General features: G+C 50.1%; 3 protein-coding genes across 8 annotated transcripts; 1 reads left to right on the top strand and 2 right to left on the bottom strand.

Moving 5' to 3' along the window:
• Positions 1 to 78: 78 nt before the first annotated feature.
• On the bottom strand, positions 79 to 5,792 carry C10H1orf54 (chromosome 10 C1orf54 homolog). Of its 3 annotated transcripts, none has more exons than XM_032301386.1 (7): positions 5,660 to 5,786; positions 5,195 to 5,253; positions 3,890 to 3,973; positions 3,402 to 3,460; positions 2,906 to 3,016; positions 833 to 931; positions 79 to 157 (listed from the first exon to the last, which is right to left on the bottom strand). In XM_032301386.1, exons 2-6 carry the CDS (start codon positions 5,238 to 5,240, stop codon positions 836 to 838), a joined length of 396 nt encoding a protein of 131 aa, XP_032157277.1. In that variant the 5' UTR covers positions 5,241 to 5,253; positions 5,660 to 5,786; the 3' UTR covers positions 79 to 157; positions 833 to 835. The 3 variants fall into 3 exon arrangements, with proteins under 3 accessions (XP_032157277.1, XP_032157276.1, XP_032157278.1); XM_032301385.1 differs by having other exon boundaries at positions 833 to 934; positions 5,660 to 5,780; XM_032301387.1 differs by lacking the exon at positions 833 to 931 and having other exon boundaries at positions 5,660 to 5,792.
• A 1,767-nt stretch (positions 5,793 to 7,559) lies between these two features.
• APH1A (aph-1 homolog A, gamma-secretase subunit) lies at positions 7,560 to 11,295 on the top strand. The gene is made up of 7 exons (XM_032301378.1): positions 7,560 to 7,925; positions 8,495 to 8,665; positions 8,846 to 8,919; positions 9,156 to 9,278; positions 9,432 to 9,559; positions 10,013 to 10,136; positions 10,471 to 11,295. Exons 1-7 carry the CDS (start codon positions 7,582 to 7,584, stop codon positions 10,533 to 10,535), a joined length of 1,029 nt encoding a protein of 342 aa, XP_032157269.1. The 5' UTR covers positions 7,560 to 7,581; the 3' UTR covers positions 10,536 to 11,295.
• A 179-nt stretch (positions 11,296 to 11,474) lies between these two features.
• On the bottom strand, positions 11,475 to 18,168 carry CA14 (carbonic anhydrase 14). Of its 4 annotated transcripts, XM_032301381.1 has the most exons (12): positions 17,860 to 18,168; positions 17,523 to 17,623; positions 15,418 to 15,438; positions 14,351 to 14,530; positions 13,846 to 13,988; positions 13,525 to 13,620; positions 13,277 to 13,343; positions 12,958 to 13,115; positions 12,737 to 12,857; positions 12,471 to 12,491; positions 12,268 to 12,352; positions 11,758 to 12,149 (listed from the first exon to the last, which is right to left on the bottom strand). In XM_032301381.1, the coding sequence occupies exons 2-12, from the start codon at positions 17,575 to 17,577 to the stop codon at positions 12,086 to 12,088; spliced, it is 1,011 nt and encodes a 336-aa protein (XP_032157272.1). In that variant the 5' UTR covers positions 17,578 to 17,623; positions 17,860 to 18,168; the 3' UTR covers positions 11,758 to 12,085. The 4 variants fall into 4 exon arrangements, with proteins under 4 accessions (XP_032157275.1, XP_032157272.1, XP_032157273.1 ...); XM_032301384.1 differs by lacking the exon at positions 14,351 to 14,530 and having other exon boundaries at positions 11,475 to 12,149; XM_032301382.1 differs by having other exon boundaries at positions 17,523 to 18,168.
• Between the last annotated feature and the right edge of the window lie 477 nt (positions 18,169 to 18,645).

Raw genomic sequence — 18,645 nt, 5'->3', positions numbered from 1 at the left:
CCCTTCCACCCCCATATCCTGGTGCTCTCTTTAGCATTGTGAGATTAGAACAGACCCTTATGAAGGAGTAGACAGAAACCAGGTTATTTCATTTATTTATCTTCCAATTTCCTCTTCCCAAATCCCCATCAAAAGAGTTGTAGCAGCCTTCTTTCTCCTAAAAAAGCAAAGAAAAAGGGAAAAATAGGGGGCTCAGGAAGCTCAGGAAGCCCTTAGCCCCCCGCACCCCCGCCATGAAAACTCCCCAGATTTCATATTCTGGGCTAGATTTCCCTCATCTCCTGGAAGATGTGTCCCCTCCCCTCCTCATTCCTTCCTCTGGTAAATCTCTTCACCCATAGTTATTTAGAATCCCAATTTTAAATCCCTTTCCTATAGCACAGGCTTCTCTTCCCTCCTTCTTGCCTCCACCATCTCTCCTCTACTTTTAGGGAACCAACCACCACCCCTTCTGCCTCTGAACTTTGCCTCTTGACTCTGCCAGGTTGTAGGGCACCTCCCACTATGCCCTCTGCCATATCTTAAACTACCTCCTGGCTGGAACAAGCTTTAATTCCTCAAGGAAATCTGGAGAGGTTTCTTCTGTTTCACCTGCTTCTGCTGTAGGAGGTCCTGAAGTTCTCCCAGTTGAGAAAAAGTAATGACTCTCGTTTGAAAAGTCTTTGCCTCAACATCTCCTAAACTTCTTTAAAATTAGAGAGGATTTTTCTAAGTGGGACCCCTTGACCTTCAAGCAGCAGAGAATTGATTGACCAGGCTGGAAACACTAGCCAGAGATATTTGTAAAAAATTACTTCATGGACTCCCCCAAGGCCAGTGGCTGCACTCTCACCTTCTACATGAAATACATCCCCCCCTGAACGAGGGCCCAGGACAGGAGGAGGGGAACAGGACTCTGCAGACTGGATACAGCATCGTTCAGATCTGGACTCTGCTAAAATACAGACATTCCCCCACGGTAGGCCAGTGTCATCCTTCCTATCATCCCTCCTCCCCCTCTGGAAGGATAGCCATCTCTTTATACGACCTCAGTGTTTCTTTCTTCTGAACTTAGAGAAAGATCCAGCTCTCCTCCCCTTAACTATGAGGAGTCCTTTCCTCTGTGCCTTTCAGCCTCCTGAGCATACCAGGGAGGGTCAGCTCCATTCAACAATGTGTATTTTTTTATCTGTTATGTGCATGACACTATGCTTAGTCACTGCGCAGGTGCTACAGTGGGGATTTAAGTGTGATTAAGACCTTGCTCCTTGGGGCACCTGGGTGGCTCAGTGGGTTAAAGCCTCTGCCTTCAGCTCAGGTCATGATCCCAGGGTTCTGGGATCAAGCCCCGCATCAGCTCTCTGCTCGGCAGGGAGCCTGCTTCCTCCTCTCTCTCTGCCTGCCTCTCTGCCTACTTGTGATCTCTGTCTGTCAAATAAATAAATAAAATCTTAAAAAAAAAAAAAGACCTTGCTCCTTTCTTCAGAGAGTTTACAATCTAAATGGAGCCTACTATATACCTTAAAATATTTCCTCGTCCTTGTCATCAATCACCAACTTTCATTCTTACTGATTCCTCCCATCTGTGTTCAACTATATTCAGGCTACACTTTGATCCTCTTGCCCTTTCTGGCTGTTGCTTCTCTTTTTTCACTACCAGATTTCTCAAATAATTGGTCTATATTCTCCTTTACCTTCTTCACAAGGTACTCCCTCTCTAACTCCACAAAAACTTAACTTTTGCTTAACCACTCTAAAACTTCTTTCTTTGGAGCTACCAATGACCTCCTTTTCTTTGGCTTCTTCGTTGCTTTTTATTGATTATATTAAACTTTATCCTCTAGATTCTATAATACAGACTTGGCTCTCTGCCTACCCCTTTAATCAGTTCTTCTCCATTTCCTTGGTTGATTCCTCTTCCTCCTGCTAACTACAGGCATAGTCATTGGCCTTTGGTCTTCTGTGTACTGGCTCTATTGAGCTTGTCTACTTTCGTAACTCTGACTTTGCCCCTTAGAACTGTAGCTCTGATGTCGGTCAGCTACCTTTAGGACAGCTACCTTTAGAACACCCTCATAGGGTTGTCACCATAAATTCAGCTTGGCCAATACCTAATTTATATAAATACCTAATTTATAACTTCAGTCCTAAACCATTCTGACCTTTCACAGTTCCCCTTTTGGTCAGCCATTTTCCCAGACATCCATATTTGAAACTTGTAAGCTATTTCAACTCTCTCCTCATTTATTGCTCATTGCATTTTCTTCAAAATATTTATTTTTCTCCTCTTCATTCAAAATGCTATTTCCCTAGTCCAAGCCTTTAATGGATTGTTTCCAGAATGATGTAAATCTCATGCATCTCTCTCCACTCCACTGACATTTCAAATTCTCTTGTGATTCAGCCCTACTGCTTTCCCTATGTGAAATTACCAAGAAAGTATTAGGAGACTTGTAAAGGTTAATTTTTTAAAAAATTTCCCACTGTTCCTTCCCATACACCTTCTCCTTCAATCATACCTATCCACCAAACATGCCATATTCTGTCCCCTCACCAATGTAGCTCTTACATCTGCCATTCTTCCTTCTAATTATTTTTCTACTTTCATAACTTACTGCCACTCAAAAGCTTACCTATTCTTCAAAGTATATCTCACCTTCTAAGAGTCTTTGAGGCCAGTGTATTCTGATTTCTGTCCTTCCACTGACTAAAACACTTGCCTATGTCAGATGCTCTCAGATATATATGTAATTAAACATGGATATGAACCTCTTCATTTTGTCCTAAATGTTTTGTAAGTGTGAATTGAGGTGTGATGGCCAAGCTGAGCTAGACACCTCCCTCTGTTCTCTGTCACCAGCCCTGGGATCCACCACTGCCCCCCTCACCCCGCCCCGCCCCACCCCACCATCCCCAACCCACTTACTGGTTCCCTTGTCATTGGTTTCACTGTTTCCGGCTTCTGAGTGTGTGCACCTTCTGTTTCATGGCTAATGGTGGTCTCTGCTGCTTCCCTTACCTCCTTATCCAACCTGTTCTGCCCTCAGTAGGATCAAGAAACACAGAGTTATCATTGCTCCCATCCAACATCCTCAGAGTTTTTCTGTTTAGACTCCTTCTCCTGCACCCCCCATCCCCCAAAACTTAAGCTCAGGGATCCTCCCTACCTTACGTTTGCATAGATTATGTACCCTATCCCATCACCAATTCCCCACCCTCACTCTCAATGTCTTCACAAACCTACTGAATTCTGGTTTTATTCTCTTCCCCAACTGTGGTTAACATATCTGCTTTGGGCCTCTTTCCCAGTTCCATTTCACTAACTCATTTGCATTCCTGCTAATCATTTATATTTCGACACTGCCCAGTTCTTTTTTTAACTGTTAACTATCCTGACCATCTTAGATGTAGAGGTCGCTCACCAGTCTGTCCTCAGATTCAAACATGGAGTAATCAACAGTGAAATTTGCACTGAAGTCATCTGGGGAGAAGAAAAAAATCAGTAGTGACAAATGAAAAAGGTAGCAGTAGGTCAAGAAATGGAAGGAGGTAGAAACTGCTCAGAATACTTTAACTTGCTCAAGTTGCAAAATTTATTGGTGTAATCTAATTCTAATGAACTTGAATGTTAAGAATGTTTTTGAATGTATCTGCATTTATGTTTTCAAACTGGTATTGAAAATAATTTACAAATTTGAAAATCTTCAAATTGTTTCAGCTGGTTTCCAAAGAATTGAAAATCACTAGCTTGAGAAATAACATTATGAGGCTTGATAAGGGCTTTGCTCATAGCCTAATTTCTCTCTGATCTAGTTGTTCCCATTGCAAAGAGAAAGGCAAAGTCTCAGAACTAAATCTCCCCAAAACCTCTGTGCATCCTGCTATAGCTCAGAGCCTTCTACATACTCACCATAATTGGGAGTGACTGTGTAATAATAGACCACCTGATAATAATCATCCTCTTCCAGTCCTTCTTCATCCTCATATTCTTGTCCTATGGGGACAAGGACCAGAAGTCAGGCAGCATCTGGAACTCCTTAGCAAGATAAGGACACCAGAAGGTGACCTCAGCTCTATCAATTTCTTTTCTCTCTGCCTCCCCCTCCAAGGGTCTTACTATCTCACTGCCTCTGAACCCTTCTCAGTCTTTGGGGCTCCATATCTATGATGAGGGCTGTTACTCCACGCCCTTTCAACTTAGGAACTCCTAGAGAGAAAACAAATCCCTTCACATTCTGTAAACCCAAAATGAGAGCTAAAGCTAAAAAAGGTAGGAGGCAGAGGTGCCAGCAAAGAAGAACTCCAAATTGCCTCCCCAGTATTCCACACACCGTATTGGATTTGTGAGAGCCCTCCTTCTCTTCTTGGTGTGTCTCACACATTAACACAAACACAAATCTTAGGTTTTTGGACTTGGGTTTTAGTTCCAGATTCACCGCTAACTGGCAGAACGATCCTGAAGAAGCCACTTAACATCCGCTTTCTTTAAATGAGTCAGCTGGACTAAATGACCCATCTGCATTAGTTTTTCTTCCTTCCCAGGACTAAAAATATGTGGCTTTGGCATGATTAGATCAAGGACTCCAGGCCTCCACATTTCCCTAAGCTCCTTGAATGCTCTCCCTGAACCCCAGGCAATGACACAAGAATCTGGAGGAAAAGGAAACAATGAGAGTACCTGGCAGCCTGGAAACAAAGGAGGGAAGGAGCCAAGCTACTTTTGGGACTCTCTCCCGGAGGGAAGCCAGTTCTCCACTACCCTAAAGGCCACCCGCCCCCCCATTTCTGTTTCCTTACTAATATAACGGTTTTTCTCCAGCCCTCTGGGAAAGAAGATACCCTGGCTTCTCTCACCAGTTTCAGACTGCACCATCTTCCAGGAGCCCACCTATCTCCTCCACCCTCTCTGGAGTCCCTTTCCATCTTACTCAACTCTGGTGATGGAGAGCTAAGGTCACTCTTGTCAGGACCTCCAAGTATCTGGGGCTCCATCCACATAAGCTTGTCTCTTCTTTGACAGGACTCTGCTTTCTTCCCCTTTTTCTGGCTCTATGTTCCAGGCCCCTCCCCCTCCCCCCAACTGGACTCTGGCACAGATGGGTGTTATCACCCTCCATCAAATTGCGCCTCTCACCCTCTCCTCATTTTTCTTTTCTTCTACCCCACTTATGATAGAAGACCTAGTCCAAGAGCTCAGGGGGAGAAGTGAACTTACCTAGGATAAGTTGCACAGCAAGGATGGCTACGAAGAGGACATCCATTCTGGATTCTGCACTATTGTTGTGAAAGTAAAAAAGGAAATTACAGAGTTTCTCACCAAACTTACCCCGCCTTCTGCCCTCCTCCAACGCTGCAGCAACTCTTCTCCCAGGGGGTTGAATTCCCCACCCACTTGCTGACGGACTAGATCCTCAGTTGTGACTGGTCAGCCAGATCTGCCCAGATTAAGAGAGGCAAAGTGGGTTTTGAGGTGAATGGGTGCACTGAATTCCCCAGCCCTAGATTAGATCCGTTCAGGACTCCCGAGGTGACCACCACCAAGACAAGCTAACAAACAAGCAAAAAGCCAAACCAAAACAAAAAACCTCAGCTGGCCTAGGAACTTCCTGTTTCCCCTCCTCTCCTTCCCTCCTCAGTCCTCACAACAAGATCCCCCTCCTTCTCAGTGTCCCTGACTTACAATCACCAAGCCGACTTGAGGCTTATGCACAGTCTCTCTTCACAGGCAAAATGTTGTGAGGAAGGGATGGGCAATTTTTCTGGACTGAAAAAAATTCCCTCTCCTCTGCCTATCTTGCATTATGAAGTACAGGAGCAATATCAACATCATTGTCTGATACTCAAAGCACTTACTGCATTACTTCTGATAAAAATCTCTCAGCCAAGGCTAGTTATTTCCTCTCTAGTGAGTACTGACCTCATTTCATTTCTTTCTCTACTTTCTGGATATAGGATGGAAGAAGGGAGGAAACAGCCTCTTTTCCCGTATAGATGCCCCCGTCCTTTTCCCACTTTCAGTCACTTGGTATGCTCCCTTCATTCCAGCCCACAGGGATAGAGGTCCTCTCACTGTTTTCTCTGCTTTTGTATTTCCCCTTTCCATTTCATTCAACTCAGAAACATTTAGTAACGTATATGCTAGGCCTGGTCTGATAGGCAACGCAGGGTCTACTGGCAAGGGGATGAGCATCGTTATGTTTTTTAAGAGGAAGTTGATAAGTTTCTATTCAACATCTACTAAGAGCCAGGTGCTATGAGGGTCTCTGTGGAACCACCTGTGGACAAGACAGGTTTAGGTGCCTGCTCTCCTCCGTCAGAAGGTGCTGTGGTAATAGCTCTAAAGAGAGATAAGAAAAGTTGTCTCACTCCTATCTCTTCCCCTGACTCAGCCTGTTAGGCTCAGAAGCAAGACATACTGGAGTTTTGAGCACTGGCCAGGAGGTTTCCATCCTCTGAGCCTTTTGGGGAGAGGATTTGCTTGATTATGGTGTTTTCCATGTAAATCTACACAACCTATTCCTTCAGCTCCTTTTAAGAATTTCCTGGAAAAAAATGTAAAATGCTTATGTGGATGTACCCATATGCATTAAGTCATAGGTCATTTCCAGGAAGGAAAGGAAGCCTGGTTCCCTTTGAACAATTTCTGTGGTTTTTTGATACTTTGATAGTCTCTCAAAAACAATATTCCCGATGTCCTCACTTGCCCGTCCTGGTACTCTTTTACCTAAATATCCTTCCTAAAAGCAGACCCTAGCCCCATCCAAATGAGGTCACAATACCCTCTTCTCCTACTTTAATTTTCTCTCACTGTGATACACACAGCCACTGTGCATTCCACCAGCCTAAGGAAAAGATACCACTGAGGTTCATTTTCAGAAAATAAATGGAGGAAGTGTGACCTAAAAGGAACTGTGTGACTTGGCTGGTGTGTGTGTACGTGTATGTGTGTGTGATTTTCCTTCAACCCCATAGCTCGAATTGCTTTTTTACAAACAGTCTTAACTTTGAATCTTAACACCAAAGCCCAGGTAACCTCCTTCCTAACATTGCTTCCCAGGCTCCTATTCTTCTGATTCACTGGTCATGACAGATGAAGGCTTCATTAGCGATATACCCACTGAATTGCATGTTTCCTATACTAGCCTGTTAAAAGAATCTTACTTTTAAGTCTAACCTTCATCTCTTAGGCAGTAGCTCTAGCCCATTTCCTCTCATTCAAGTAAGAACAATACCCGTCCCTATCTCCCTGCACCCTCTATCCTGTGCTTCTTTGTATTTGTCCTTTAGGTTCCAACAGGATCTGCTCCCCACCCCGCCCCCGCCCCCCCTGCATCTCTTCACGAAGACGTAGAATTGCTACCACTCTTCTACAAAATAACGAAAGAAAGCCGCAGGCAAGGCCCAACGGGACCCAGGAACCCAGGCCGGTCCCAACCCACTCCCTTCTTTGACCCGCCGAGCCACTCCCAGAACGCGGGTCGAAGGCTCAGTAGGGCAGAAGGACTACAACTCCCAGCAGGTAGTACTGCCCCGCCCCTGCAGCTCCGCCCCCGCCAGGTCTCCATTGGCCTTCGGTGGGTGGGGATTGGATGGGAGGTGGCCATGGGGCTGCGGCAGGGGTTTGTTACCTCTTCGGCTTCCGTAGAGGAAGTCGCGCGGACCTGTATCTGGGGTTTCGGTGTCCCCCCTCCCCTTCCCCGGGGTCCGGGGGTGACATTGCACCGCGCCCCTCACGGGGTCGCGTCGCCACCCCAAGCGGACTCCCCAGCTGGCTTCCTGCCCCCATCCACCCCTCTTGGCCAGGCTTTCCACTCCGCCCCCTGCTGCCCAGCCATGGGGGCCGCAGTGTTTTTCGGATGCACTTTCGTCGCTTTCGGCCCAGCCTTTGCGCTTTTCTTGATCACTGTGGCTGGGGACCCTCTTCGCGTCATCATCCTGGTCGCGGGGTAAGTAGGGGGTCGACGAGACGCGGGAGGGCGCCAGAGAGAGAGAGAGAGAGAGAGAATGAGAGAGAGAGATCCGGAAGGGGCTGGGCAAGCTTGGGAGCCTGAGTTCGGGGAGTCAAGTCGGAGGTGAAGATTGGAAAGCGTCGAGTCAGGGGTGTAGATGATTTGCCCTTTCCCGCAGTTGGTTTCCGCCTTCCAGGGATTGCACAGATTCCTCCTATACTCCTCCCGGCGACGTCAGAGGAGGCCCAAGGCCAAGACTCGTGAGGGGGTTGTGCTGACCTCCGGCGGCCTACGGGAGGATCCAGGAACGGATACCTCTCGCTACTGCGCGCGTACATTCTGGCTTTCATTGCTCTGAAGACTCATTAATCAGATTTCTATCCCTTCCCCTGCGTCCAGATCCCTACATGACTACCTTGGTGGAGACACCGATCCTATCTCCTCCCAGTCTCTCTGACCATCCGGAAGTCTAACTTCCACTTTCCATGCTGCAGCCTTGATTGGTTCCCCTCCTTGATTTCTCTGGCTCTTCCTACCCTGACCTGATTGCCCTTGTCTTTCCTTAGGGCATTTTTCTGGCTGGTCTCCTTGCTCTTGGCCTCTGTGGTCTGGTTCATCTTGGTCCATGTGACCGACCGGTCAGATGCCCGGCTCCAGTATGGCCTCCTGATTTTTGGTGCTGCGGTCTCCGTCCTTCTACAGGAGGTGTTCCGCTTTGCCTACTACAAGCTGCTTAAGTAAGAAGATGGGATGGTTCCGAGGGGAGAAGGGCAGAGGACTGCACTATGAGAAGTGGGGTAAAATGCTGGGTGGTGGGTTTGGAAGAGGAGGCACTAAAGGGAGGACGTTAGAGGGAAAGGAGCATTCCTGCCCTCCCTCATATTTCCCCTACCCCACCCCACCCTGCCCCATCCCAGGAAGGCAGATGAGGGGTTAGCATCGCTGAGTGAGGACGGAAGATCACCCATCTCCATCCGCCAGATGGCCTATGGTGAGCCAAGGGAGAGGGACTGGAGGAGGGAGTTGGACACCCCCCCCTCTCCCGGGGAAGTAAAAAAATCCACGTGTTCTAAGTGGCTGCTGCTTTTCCTTCATACTTGACTTCCAAGGAGAAGTGGTTTGGAGGGGAGAGTAGGTGTGGGGGAATTGCCACTGGGAATGGGGCGGGATCACTGATAATCAGGTTATAGAGATCTGTAACATTGATGAGACCCTCCTTCCCCCCAGTTTCTGGTCTTTCCTTCGGTATCATCAGTGGTGTCTTCTCTGTTATCAATATTTTGGCTGATGCACTTGGGCCAGGTGTGGTTGGCATCCATGGAGACTCACCCTATTACTTCCTGACTTCAGGTAAGGTCTGCTTTCCTGCTTGCCTTCCTGCCCTATCCATCCTTGGCCTTGATCTGGTTTGTTAGCCTTCACTGGGAGACCTCTTTGGCTCAACATCTCAGGAGGCTGGGAGAAGATGAGGGATGTAGCTCATCCCCATCTCCCTCCCTGCAGCCTTTCTGACAGCAGCCATTATCCTGCTCCATACCTTTTGGGGAGTTGTGTTCTTTGATGCCTGTGAGAGGAGACGGTACTGGGCTTTGGGCCTGGTGGTTGGGAGTCACCTACTGACATCAGGACTGGTGAGTTGGGGATACCGGACTGAGTTAGAGAGAAAAAACTTTAATGGTGAGTGGGGTGGAGGGGTGATAGATTCTCACTTCTTAACATTTTAAAACGTACCTAGAGAGGCGCAGCAGAAAGGTAAGTGTCTAGAAGTCTCTCACCTCAGCATCAGTCGTATAACCTGCTCTGGGGATGCTCTGGGAGGAGTTTGAATGGATTAGTCCAACTGTAATACAAATGGCTGAGAGGAGCAGGAGGGTGAGAAACCTCTGGGGTAGCTAAAAATCAAAAGTCCTCTTAAACCATAAGATGTTGGTACCCTGAAGGGAAGGATGGGGGAGGGGTGGGGGTGGGGAGGGTTGAGTGAGCCAACTGGGGTGGGGGGAGGTTTAGGTGAAAGGCATGAAGAGAATGTGGGGATTAGGCAGAGGGAGAAACTAACTTCTTTTCTACTCTTACCCTATCCCTAGACATTCCTGAACCCCTGGTATGAGGCTAGCCTGCTGCCCATCTATGCAGTCACTGTTTCCATGGGGCTTTGGGCCTTCATCACAGCTGGAGGTTCTCTTCGAAGTATCCAGCGCAGCCTCTCGTGTAAGGACTGACTACCTGGACTGATCGCCTGACAGATCCCACCTGCCTTCCCACTGCCCATGACTGAGCCCAGCCCTAGCCCGGGTCCATTGCCCACCATTCTGTCTCCTCGTCGGTCCATCCCACCACCTTCAGGGTTTTGCTTTGTCCACTCGTCACCTTTAGTCTCTAGGCTTCACCAGGAGCAGCCTGGGTTCAGCCAGTCAGTGACTGGTGGGTTTGAATCTGTACTTATCCCCACCATTTGGGGACCCCCCCTCGTTGTCCAGGACTCCCCATGTGTCAGTGCTCTGCTCTCGCCCTGCGCAAGACTCACCCCCCTTCCCCTCTGCAGGCCGCCGGCAGGAAGACAGTCGGGTGATGGTGTATTCTGCCCTGCGCATCCCACCCGAGGACTGAGGGAACGTGGGGGGGACCCCTAGGCCTGGGGTGCCCTCCTGATCTCCTCGCCCTGTATTTCTCCATCTCCAGTCCTGGACAGTGCAGGTTGCCAAGAAAAGGGACCTAGCTTAGTCGTTGCTGTGGAGATGAAATTAATGGAAGCTCAAGGGTAGACGAGCTCTCAGTTTCCCAGTACCTCCTCCCCAGACTGGGCGTCTTGGTCTTTTTCTCAGGTCTGAGGGGAACCATTTTTGGTGTGATAAAGACCCCAAACTGCCTTTTTCTTTTTCTTTCTTTCTTTCTTTTTTTCTTCTTTTTTTTGAGTGGGGGAGGGAAGAGGTGTGTTGGAATTCTTCTAACCTCCTTGAACTATATTTTTCCTCCCCAAATTGCTCCTCACGGTGGGGCTTTATCTGTCCACCTTTCCCCTTTGTCCCAGGCCTTGGGGAAAAGGAAGGAAGTGCATGTTTGGGGAAACTGGTATTACTGGAACTAATGTTTTAACCTCCTTGACCACCAGCATCCCTCCTCTCCCCAAGGTGAAGTGGAGGGTGCTGCGGTGAGCTGGCCCACTCCAGAGCTGCAATGCCACTGGAGAAGTCAGACTACCATGACATCACAGGGAAGGAGGGCAGATTTTTTTCTAGTTTTTAATTGGGGGATGGGAAGGGGGGTGGGGAGGTTTTCTATAAACTGTACCATTTTCTGCTGAGGATGGCATATTGCATCCTTTTAATCAAGGTGATTGTGATTTTGACTAATAAAAAGGACTTTATAATTGTGGGGGAACTTGGCTTTTAAGGGAGGGGATAACATGTTAATTGAAACCTCTGCCCTCCCACATCTCTTATCCAACCTCCTGCCTTATCTGGCAACCTCTGATTCCCTCCAGCATAGCTTTGGTATGAGGACAGAAATCTGGGCTGGCGCTCTCACATGTCAGGAACTTTGGGTTAAGTATTTTCCAGAGGCAGATCTCCCCTTGCAGGACTGGGGTAAAAAGAGTCATTTACCTATGCTTCTTTTCCCCTGTCCTTTGCCAACCTCTGCCACCTGAGGGATTAAGGAACTCCTCCACTCTCAAGAGCCCCAAAGGAAGACCAGAGGTGGGATTAGAAATTTTCATTTCCAGATATATTGAGCAAAAAAAAAAAAAAAGAAAAGAAAAGAAAAATAAACCCCCAGCAGCAGCAGCTCTTTTTCCTAAGGGGAGGTCCTGCCCTATATCTGGGGGAAAAGACATAAAGGTAAGGGGGTGGAAGACTTTGGGAGGTACATCCCCAACTTCCTCCACAGCTAAACACAATTTGCCATCTGCATTGTCAACATAGGGTTGTCCTGATCTGTACACTTCGAGAGGTCGAAGGCTCTGCTTAGTCCACGAACCAGAGCCTGTCCGTGCCTCTCTGTAGGGGCTGTCTGGAGGAAGGAGGTGTCTCTGCCCACTACTCTTAGAGTATTTTCTGACCAGCCCCTGCACCTCATTTTAGAAGCTCTCCGATTGGCACAAGGGGAAGGCATCCATGATGTTGGCAATGGGGCGGGGGTTGGGGGTCGGGAGAGGGGATCTACGCCTCTGTGGCTGGTGCTGAGGTGAAGACCACGCTTTTCCCATTTCCCAGCCTCTTCTTCCTGGAAGGGGGAATAGTTCGTGGAAATTACTAGTGTCCTAGGTGAAACAGATTACAGATAGAATAGAGTGCTTTCAGTAGAAAAGAAAGGACTGAAGGAATGGAAAGTAGGACCTCACCGGATCTTCCTAGCGATGAAATAAACAGCCAGTAGAAGGCAAAGACAGCCAACTAAGATTCCCACTCCTAGACTCAGCATTTCGCCTGAGAGAGACAAACACGGAAGGTGTCATCCTAAGAGTGACAAAGATACTGAGACTTTGCCTTGCTCACTGTGGTGCGCCCCCCCCCCCCAGCCCCCACTTGGTTCAGGGTGTCTTACCTGTAGTATAGGAGGATTGCACTGTAAGGGAAGAAGACGCTGGTCAGTGGGACTTGAGTGCCCCATTCCAGCTGGGAGCAGAACACTATGCCTCCATGGTGGGGGAGATCATCACTTGGCACTCAAGGGACTGGTGGTAGTCCTAGTCCAAGCAAGTCCTAGAAACCCCTTCCCCTCCCAGCCTTTCTTTTCTTCCCAGGGGGCCCTAGTTCCTGTTGCTGTGCCCCCCAGTTTCCCATCTCCTTTTCCAAGCCCGGTGCAGTCACCTTGGATGAAAGACGCAGAGACTGTTCGCTGATTGAGAGGCTGGGGGGCTCGGTAGTTCTGTACCAGGAGCTTAGAGGGCTCCTCTTCCGTGGAAAACAACGTCTCCTGAAGCTCTTTGAGCTGAGGAGTAGAAGGGTGGGTTGAGGGGAGAATTGTTACTATGTGGAGCAGGATAGGGTCTGAGGTTATGTTCCTGCTGCCTCACCTCTCCACGACTCACCTGTTCCACCGAGATCTGAGCCCTTTGATTGAAGACTGTCCACAGCACACTCTGATAGCAGGGGGGTGTGGTGAGCGAGCCGTTGTAGCGAAAGAACTGGTCCCGCCGTCGGGGGAGCAACTCTCCCACGTTGAAGGGAGGCACCAAAGTCTTCTGATCTAGAGGAGAACAGACTAGGACTCCTCTTTCCCTCACTGTACCCCAGCTTACCTAGATAGAGCTCCCAGAAGCAAAACCTCTGGCCCCTAACTCATTGTCATCCTAGACCTCATAGGCCTTTTTGGGCAGGTACCCCTGAGGTCCAATCTCACGGGCTCACCTTTATGCCTAATTTCATGCAAGTGACTCAGAATGTGTTCATAAACTGGATTCTTGGTCTCACCCACCTGGAAAGGGAGAGAGTTTGGAATGAGTCCCCGTTTGAAGTATGATGTTCACATATAGAATAAATTGACAGAGTGGGTTGCTGACTAGCCTAGGGAAAGTAGCAATAGACATGGGGAGAATAGGACTGGAGGGTGTAGAGAGATTGGGGAGAAACCTGGGAGGGTCTGGGGGACCACTGACCTCAATGAGGATGCCCAAGACAGCCAGCCCCTGGGGCTTTGGAGCAGCCTCACTCAAGCTGTCATAGGAATCAGAATCATAATGTACAATGTGGAGCTGAGGGAGGGGAGAGGGAATTAAATCATTTAATGTTTCTCCATTACCCCTTCCCAAATGCTTTGACCCTAGCCACCACGACCACCTCCAGAGTGCCCTAAACCTGTCCCACGAAGGTTGGCCTTATTCTCCAAGTATGACTTTCCCCAGTTTCCAGATTCTTCCTTTCCCTGGCACCAACCATGCCCGTCGCTATGTCCCAGTCCACGCTTTGCTCCCCGGTACCTCAGCAGCAGTGGCTTCACTGTTGATCTGGTGCTCTGATCCACCCAGTGATCCTGTCTTGCCCCAGTGCAGGTGGAGCTGGGCAGCTACATATTTTCGGGGAAGTCCCTCCAGATACATGGTAGAGGGCAGAGAGAGTTGCACTGTGATGACAAGAGAGCAAGCTAGCGTTGGGGGAGGAGTGTGGAGACATTCATACGCCTCTGATGCCACTGTTTCTTAGGAGACTCGGGCCAGCCTTTTCTACCTCCGTTCCCCAGTGGCACCCAGTCCTTCCTACCACCGCTTTCCTAGCATATCTTTCCCTTTCTCAGTGAGGATCAAGTGAGGTTATGATGCTAAATCCACCCTTATTGTAAACATTCACTCCCCACCTTTGGCTTTCGTACCTCCAGATTTGTAGATGAAGCCTTCTGAGAATTTAGAAGCTAGGCAAATGCTTCTTTTCCCTGACTCCTAAGATTGGAACTGGAGTTTATCCCTCCGTGGAGCCTGGGCTTTTTACCTGTGTGGCCATTATTGTGCAGGTCCAAAGGCTCAGTGCTAGGCTGGTCATATCCATGGGGCTGCAGGGGACGTAACTCAGGATCGAAAGTCACACTGTCTGTCTGGATATTGATGGGGGATTGGGCATTGCTTCCACATTCAGGGTAAGAGGCTGGCCAGTGGTCTTGACCATGTGGGCCTGGTGGAGATTACCATGGTCATTTGTCCTGCCTTCCAAGCCCCAGCCACCCTTCAGAAACCCCCTCCCACCCCAACCTTTGGTGAAGACCCCAGGTGTAGGGCTATGTGAGGAAGGGGTCCCTGGTGGACTTGATGCAGCAGCACCCTTCACCTTCCCTGAGACAGTGATGATTCCCCCACTTTTCTGATAGATAAGAGTAGTGGCTTTTACTTACCTGTAGTTTGGGGACAAGAAAGCTGAATGAAAGGAAAAGGGATGGATAGAAAACCTGCATGCCTGGAAAGGTGGGACTAGAGCCGAAGCAGGAAAGCTGGGGAAATAAAATGATCCTAGAATGATGAATGATTCTTTGGGTCCCCCCTAGGAAGTGGCCTGGGGATTCTGTTCCTTCTTTTCGCTCTCACACAGGACTTTGCATTGACTCTGGAATTTGCTTATTAGTCAGAAATTCAAAGGAATTGAGTCCGCCTCTGTCAGGGTCACCAACTATCCTGCCAGCCTCCTGGACGGACCTCAGGCTCTGTCTCGATTCCAGATTAAGTAGGATCTCTGAGGTCAGAAAAGGCGCCAAGAAGTGGTGGATGGGCAGCTAAGATCAGTGTTCCTTTCCCTACCTGGTTTCCTCTCCACTCCAGCTCCCTCATCCCCACACACACTGACTGAGGACATCACTGGCCTTTCTGCTGAATCCGGAGGTGTGGGATTTGACAGAACCGGGTCTAGGAGTCATATATGTAAAAGGTAGGGCCTGGGGGTCTGGGGGAGGGAGAAGCTGGGGTCGGAAGCTAAAGGCAACTCCCCACCCACTCGAAAGAAGTCTTCCCGGCAGGTGAAGAGTTCCCAGTGCGAAAGGGGTAGCGGAAGGCCCTGGGTTCTGCTCTCACCCTCGTATGTCCAGTGTTGACCTGCAAGGCAGAGAGAGTAGGGTGGCCGCCAGCCCTCTCCCTCCCGCGGACACTGCGCCGCCCCACCTCCCTCTCTTCTTTCCCCACCCTCCTCCCAGAGCACTTCTCCAAGGAAGCCCTGAAACCGGACACCTCGCCGGAAAGGTCGGGGGCCCTATTTAAAATCACCAGCCCCGCGGCGAGGGAGCTTGCTGAGCAGAGGGGGGAGGAGAAAGGAATAGGTAGAGCCGGGAGACTAAAATTAACCCCGATCCAAAAGTACAGCTTGCCCCGCCCTCCCTTAGCTCCCGCCAGAGCCAAGCCAGTCCGACACTTAGAAGATTAGGGTGAGGTGAGGGTGTGGACAGAGGATTTGGAAGAGAGAAACTAGAACCGGGGAGTGGGAGGCGAGGAAGGTTGTGTGCGGGGAAGGAGGCTGGGGGGGGGGGGGGCGGAGGACGGATGCTGCTCCCCAGGGGAGAAGAGCCATTATTCATTGGGTTTGAAGCACCCCGTCCGTCCTGGCGTGAGGCGAGGCCCTTGGCTGTGAATTAACATTCAAGTTCTTCGCGTCCTAGGAGCTCTAAAGGAAACTTTGCCCATTACCAGGAGTCTCGGCTCTCTAGATCCCCAGATGGCTAGGGAAGGTGGGAGTCGGGGCAGGTCCACGCCACGTTGAGGGTGGTCGTGGGTGGGCACTGGCAGCCAGGCTGGCAGACACAGGCTGAAAGTGAGGCATTGTGTGCGGAACAGAGAGCTGCCAACTGGGTCACATGCCAGGCTCCCGTGCAGTCCTATCTCAGGCCGAAAGCCTGAGGTGGGGGTGGGGGGTGCTTCTGGTCCAGTCTCACCCAGGGCCAAAGGGCTTCAGCGGGAAAAGGAAGGCTTTCCCCCAGGTTTTCTCTCTTTTATTCCCATTCTAGCTCAAATTCAAGCTCTGGGGGAAAAAACATCCTAAATTCCTTCCGATCTCTCTCTCACTCCCTCAAATTCCTCAGACTTCTGAGATATCCTTGATCTCATCCTTGGGCTCTTTTCTCACCCATCCCCTGGTTCAGACAACTCTGAAAGGCAGCCCAAGGGGCAGGGCTGGAGGCAGCCTCTCCCTCACCAGCTCCATGGGACTCTCGGTCAACTTGAATTCCGCATTCAGTCTGGGGCAGGCTCACAGCCTTGCCTTTCCCCTCCCGCCAAATCCTCGACCTGCTGGTTCTTCACCTCTTCCTCTTCTTTCCCTGGTTTTTTCTTTTCCCTCAGATGTACTTTCCAACTCTCCATTTGGCGGCCCCCTCACTCCTTCATCCTCCCTGCAGTCCTCTTCTGCTCTCCAGGCCCTTGCCCTCACCCTGCTCCTTCAAGGGATTTTAATTACACACTTACTGTGTACCGCTACTGTGCTAGGCATAGGTAACACAAAAATGAGGGGGTAGGGGGTCCTGGGGACTCTCTTGGGAGCCCTGAGGCCTGTTCTCCTTATCTCCTGGGAGCTTCTGAAAATCCTTTGTAGGCTGTAAAGGCCCAACAATGCTGACTATTATTGCTACTGCTTTCAGGGAGATACTGGGAAGGCAGTCGCTCCATAGAATCAAGCATGGACATTGGCCATGAGGTTCATGAGTGAGGATCAGGGTCTGAGTTAGTCAGGAGGCGCAGGGGTATACCGCCCACCCCCATCAGTCCTCTCTATTTTTTTACGCCCTACCTCCTTGGCTCCCTCATTTGAGGGAGATCAGAAATAAAGAAGGCCCAGGAGGGTTGCCTGGGACTAGGGCAGTGCAGGAAAGAGTGCGGAGAGAATCTGTAGCTTGCAAGGAGATTCCTGCAGTGTGTGTCCACATCCTGTTCCCCAGCTAGCTCCCCAACCCTCCCCCATCCCCACAAACAGCAAGGCTGGATAGGCAAAGGCGAAAGAAGGAAAGTGCTCTTTTCCCCACTCCTCTCTCTTCTCCCACATCCCGGAGTCCATTATTATTCAAGCTCCTAGTCTTCCTTTTATATCTCTCCCTCTCCCGCCCCCTCTCCGCTCCCCCCCAACTCCATTAAGTAAACCTGGCAGCATTTGGACATCAGCACAGACAGACACACAGATATCCAGATGTACCTACCCCCTTCAGCAGCCAGGATCCAAATCACCTCCAGCAGGAGAATGAAGAACAACATGGTATCCCCGGAAGAAGCAGGTACTGGGAGTTTGGGGAATAGAGGGCTAGGGTTGGCCAAGAAACGGGGGGTGGTGGGGGGGACGACAGAGAGGGAGGGAGGGACAGAGCGGGAAAGAGTGAGAGAGGAGTTTCTTGGAGCTGAGCTGATTTTATTTATCTCTTTTTCTCTAGCTGTCTCTGTGTCTCTGTGGGCTTCCAGGGGATTTGGTTTTCAGGATAGCATAGGGTTTGGGATCCCTGGGACAAATGTCTCGCTTCCTCTCTCTCTTATTTAATCTACCTCTACAGTCTTCACTCCACTTACTGGCCGGTGACTTCACAATTGCCTCCCGCTTTTAAGGTGGCTCTGGACGAGTGTACGTGGTGGTGGTGGGGTGCTGCCTGGGTTGCTGGCGAACAGCTCCTTAAATAGCCTATTAGGCATGCGGAGCTGGAGCGTGCAGCCGGTTCACGGGGAGCCCTGGCCCTGGCTCAGGAGCGCAGCTGGGGTTTAGCTCTTCCTTCCTCTGCTCTTCTCATGGGCACTGGCCAGGTGGGTGTCCCCTAGAGCAGGCCTGGGGCATGGAAGGAGGGCTTGGGGGTCCAATCCAGGCCCCTGAGTGGGACACTGTGCTCTCATTCCCGATCTGTCTGGCTTTTCGGAGGAGCAACTCCTCCGGGTGGCCTGGGGCAGAGGGCAGGAAGCCCTGCTCCCTGTCCCCTGCAGAAGCGGAGCTCCCTCGGAATGGGAAGAGTCCAGAGTTCCAAGATAGGAGTTGGAGACCCAGGGTGCAGGTGAAGGGTAGGAAGTCCAGGGCTAAAACCCAGCTTGTGGAAAATAAAGAAGAGAAGTGAGGCAAGAGAACTTGTTTGGAGCGATCTCTTAATGCGCCTGTCACCACCCCCTTCCCACGGTGAGGCCTGGGTCCACGTGCCTGTGTGGCCTGGGTGGGGGGGTGGTTTTGTTTGCTGTATAAAGCCCATTTGTGTGCCCAGCGGGGGAGGGGCTGCAGCAGCACCATGGAGAGACAGCGGCTCCAACTGCCAGACCCAGCCACCTCCCTCCCCAGGGAGCCCAGATCTAGGG

The sequence above is a fragment of the Mustela erminea genome, chromosome 10, assembly GCF_009829155.1.
Source record: "Mustela erminea isolate mMusErm1 chromosome 10, mMusErm1.Pri, whole genome shotgun sequence".
Lineage (NCBI taxonomy): Eukaryota > Metazoa > Chordata > Mammalia > Carnivora > Mustelidae > Mustela > Mustela erminea.
The sequence above is the reverse complement of the archived record's forward strand: the minus strand, read 5'-3'. Positions and strand labels throughout refer to the sequence as shown.

Coding starts and splice junctions, on each gene's coding strand:
- C10H1orf54 (XM_032301385.1), bottom strand. CDS start 5,240: ATGGATGTCCTCTTCGTAGCCATCCTTGCTGTGCAACTTATCCTAG. Junction 3,974..5,194: donor TGCTGTGCAACTTATCCTAG/GTAAGTTCACTT, acceptor TTGTCCCCATAG/GACAAGAATATGAGGATGAA. Junction 935..2,905: donor AACCAATGACAAGGGAACCA/GTAAGTGGGTTG, acceptor TCTGTATTTTAG/CAGAGTCCAGATCTGAACGA.
- CA14 (XM_032301382.1), bottom strand. CDS start 17,577: ATGTTGTTCTTCATTCTCCTGCTGGAGGTGATTTGGATCCTGGCTGCT. Junction 13,344..13,524: donor TCTTGGGCATCCTCATTGAG/GTCAGTGGTCCC, acceptor CTCCCTTTCCAG/GTGGGTGAGACCAAGAATCC. Junction 12,150..12,267: donor TTCATCGCTAGGAAGATCCG/GTGAGGTCCTAC, acceptor TCCCCCTTCCAG/GAAGAAGAGGCTGGGAAATG.
- APH1A (XM_032301378.1), top strand. CDS start 7,582: ATGGGGCTGCGGCAGGGGTTTGTTACCTCTTCGGCTTCCGTAGAGGAA. Junction 7,926..8,494: donor GTCATCATCCTGGTCGCGGG/GTAAGTAGGGGG, acceptor GTCTTTCCTTAG/GGCATTTTTCTGGCTGGTCT. Junction 9,560..10,012: donor ACCTACTGACATCAGGACTG/GTGAGTTGGGGA, acceptor CCCTATCCCTAG/ACATTCCTGAACCCCTGGTA.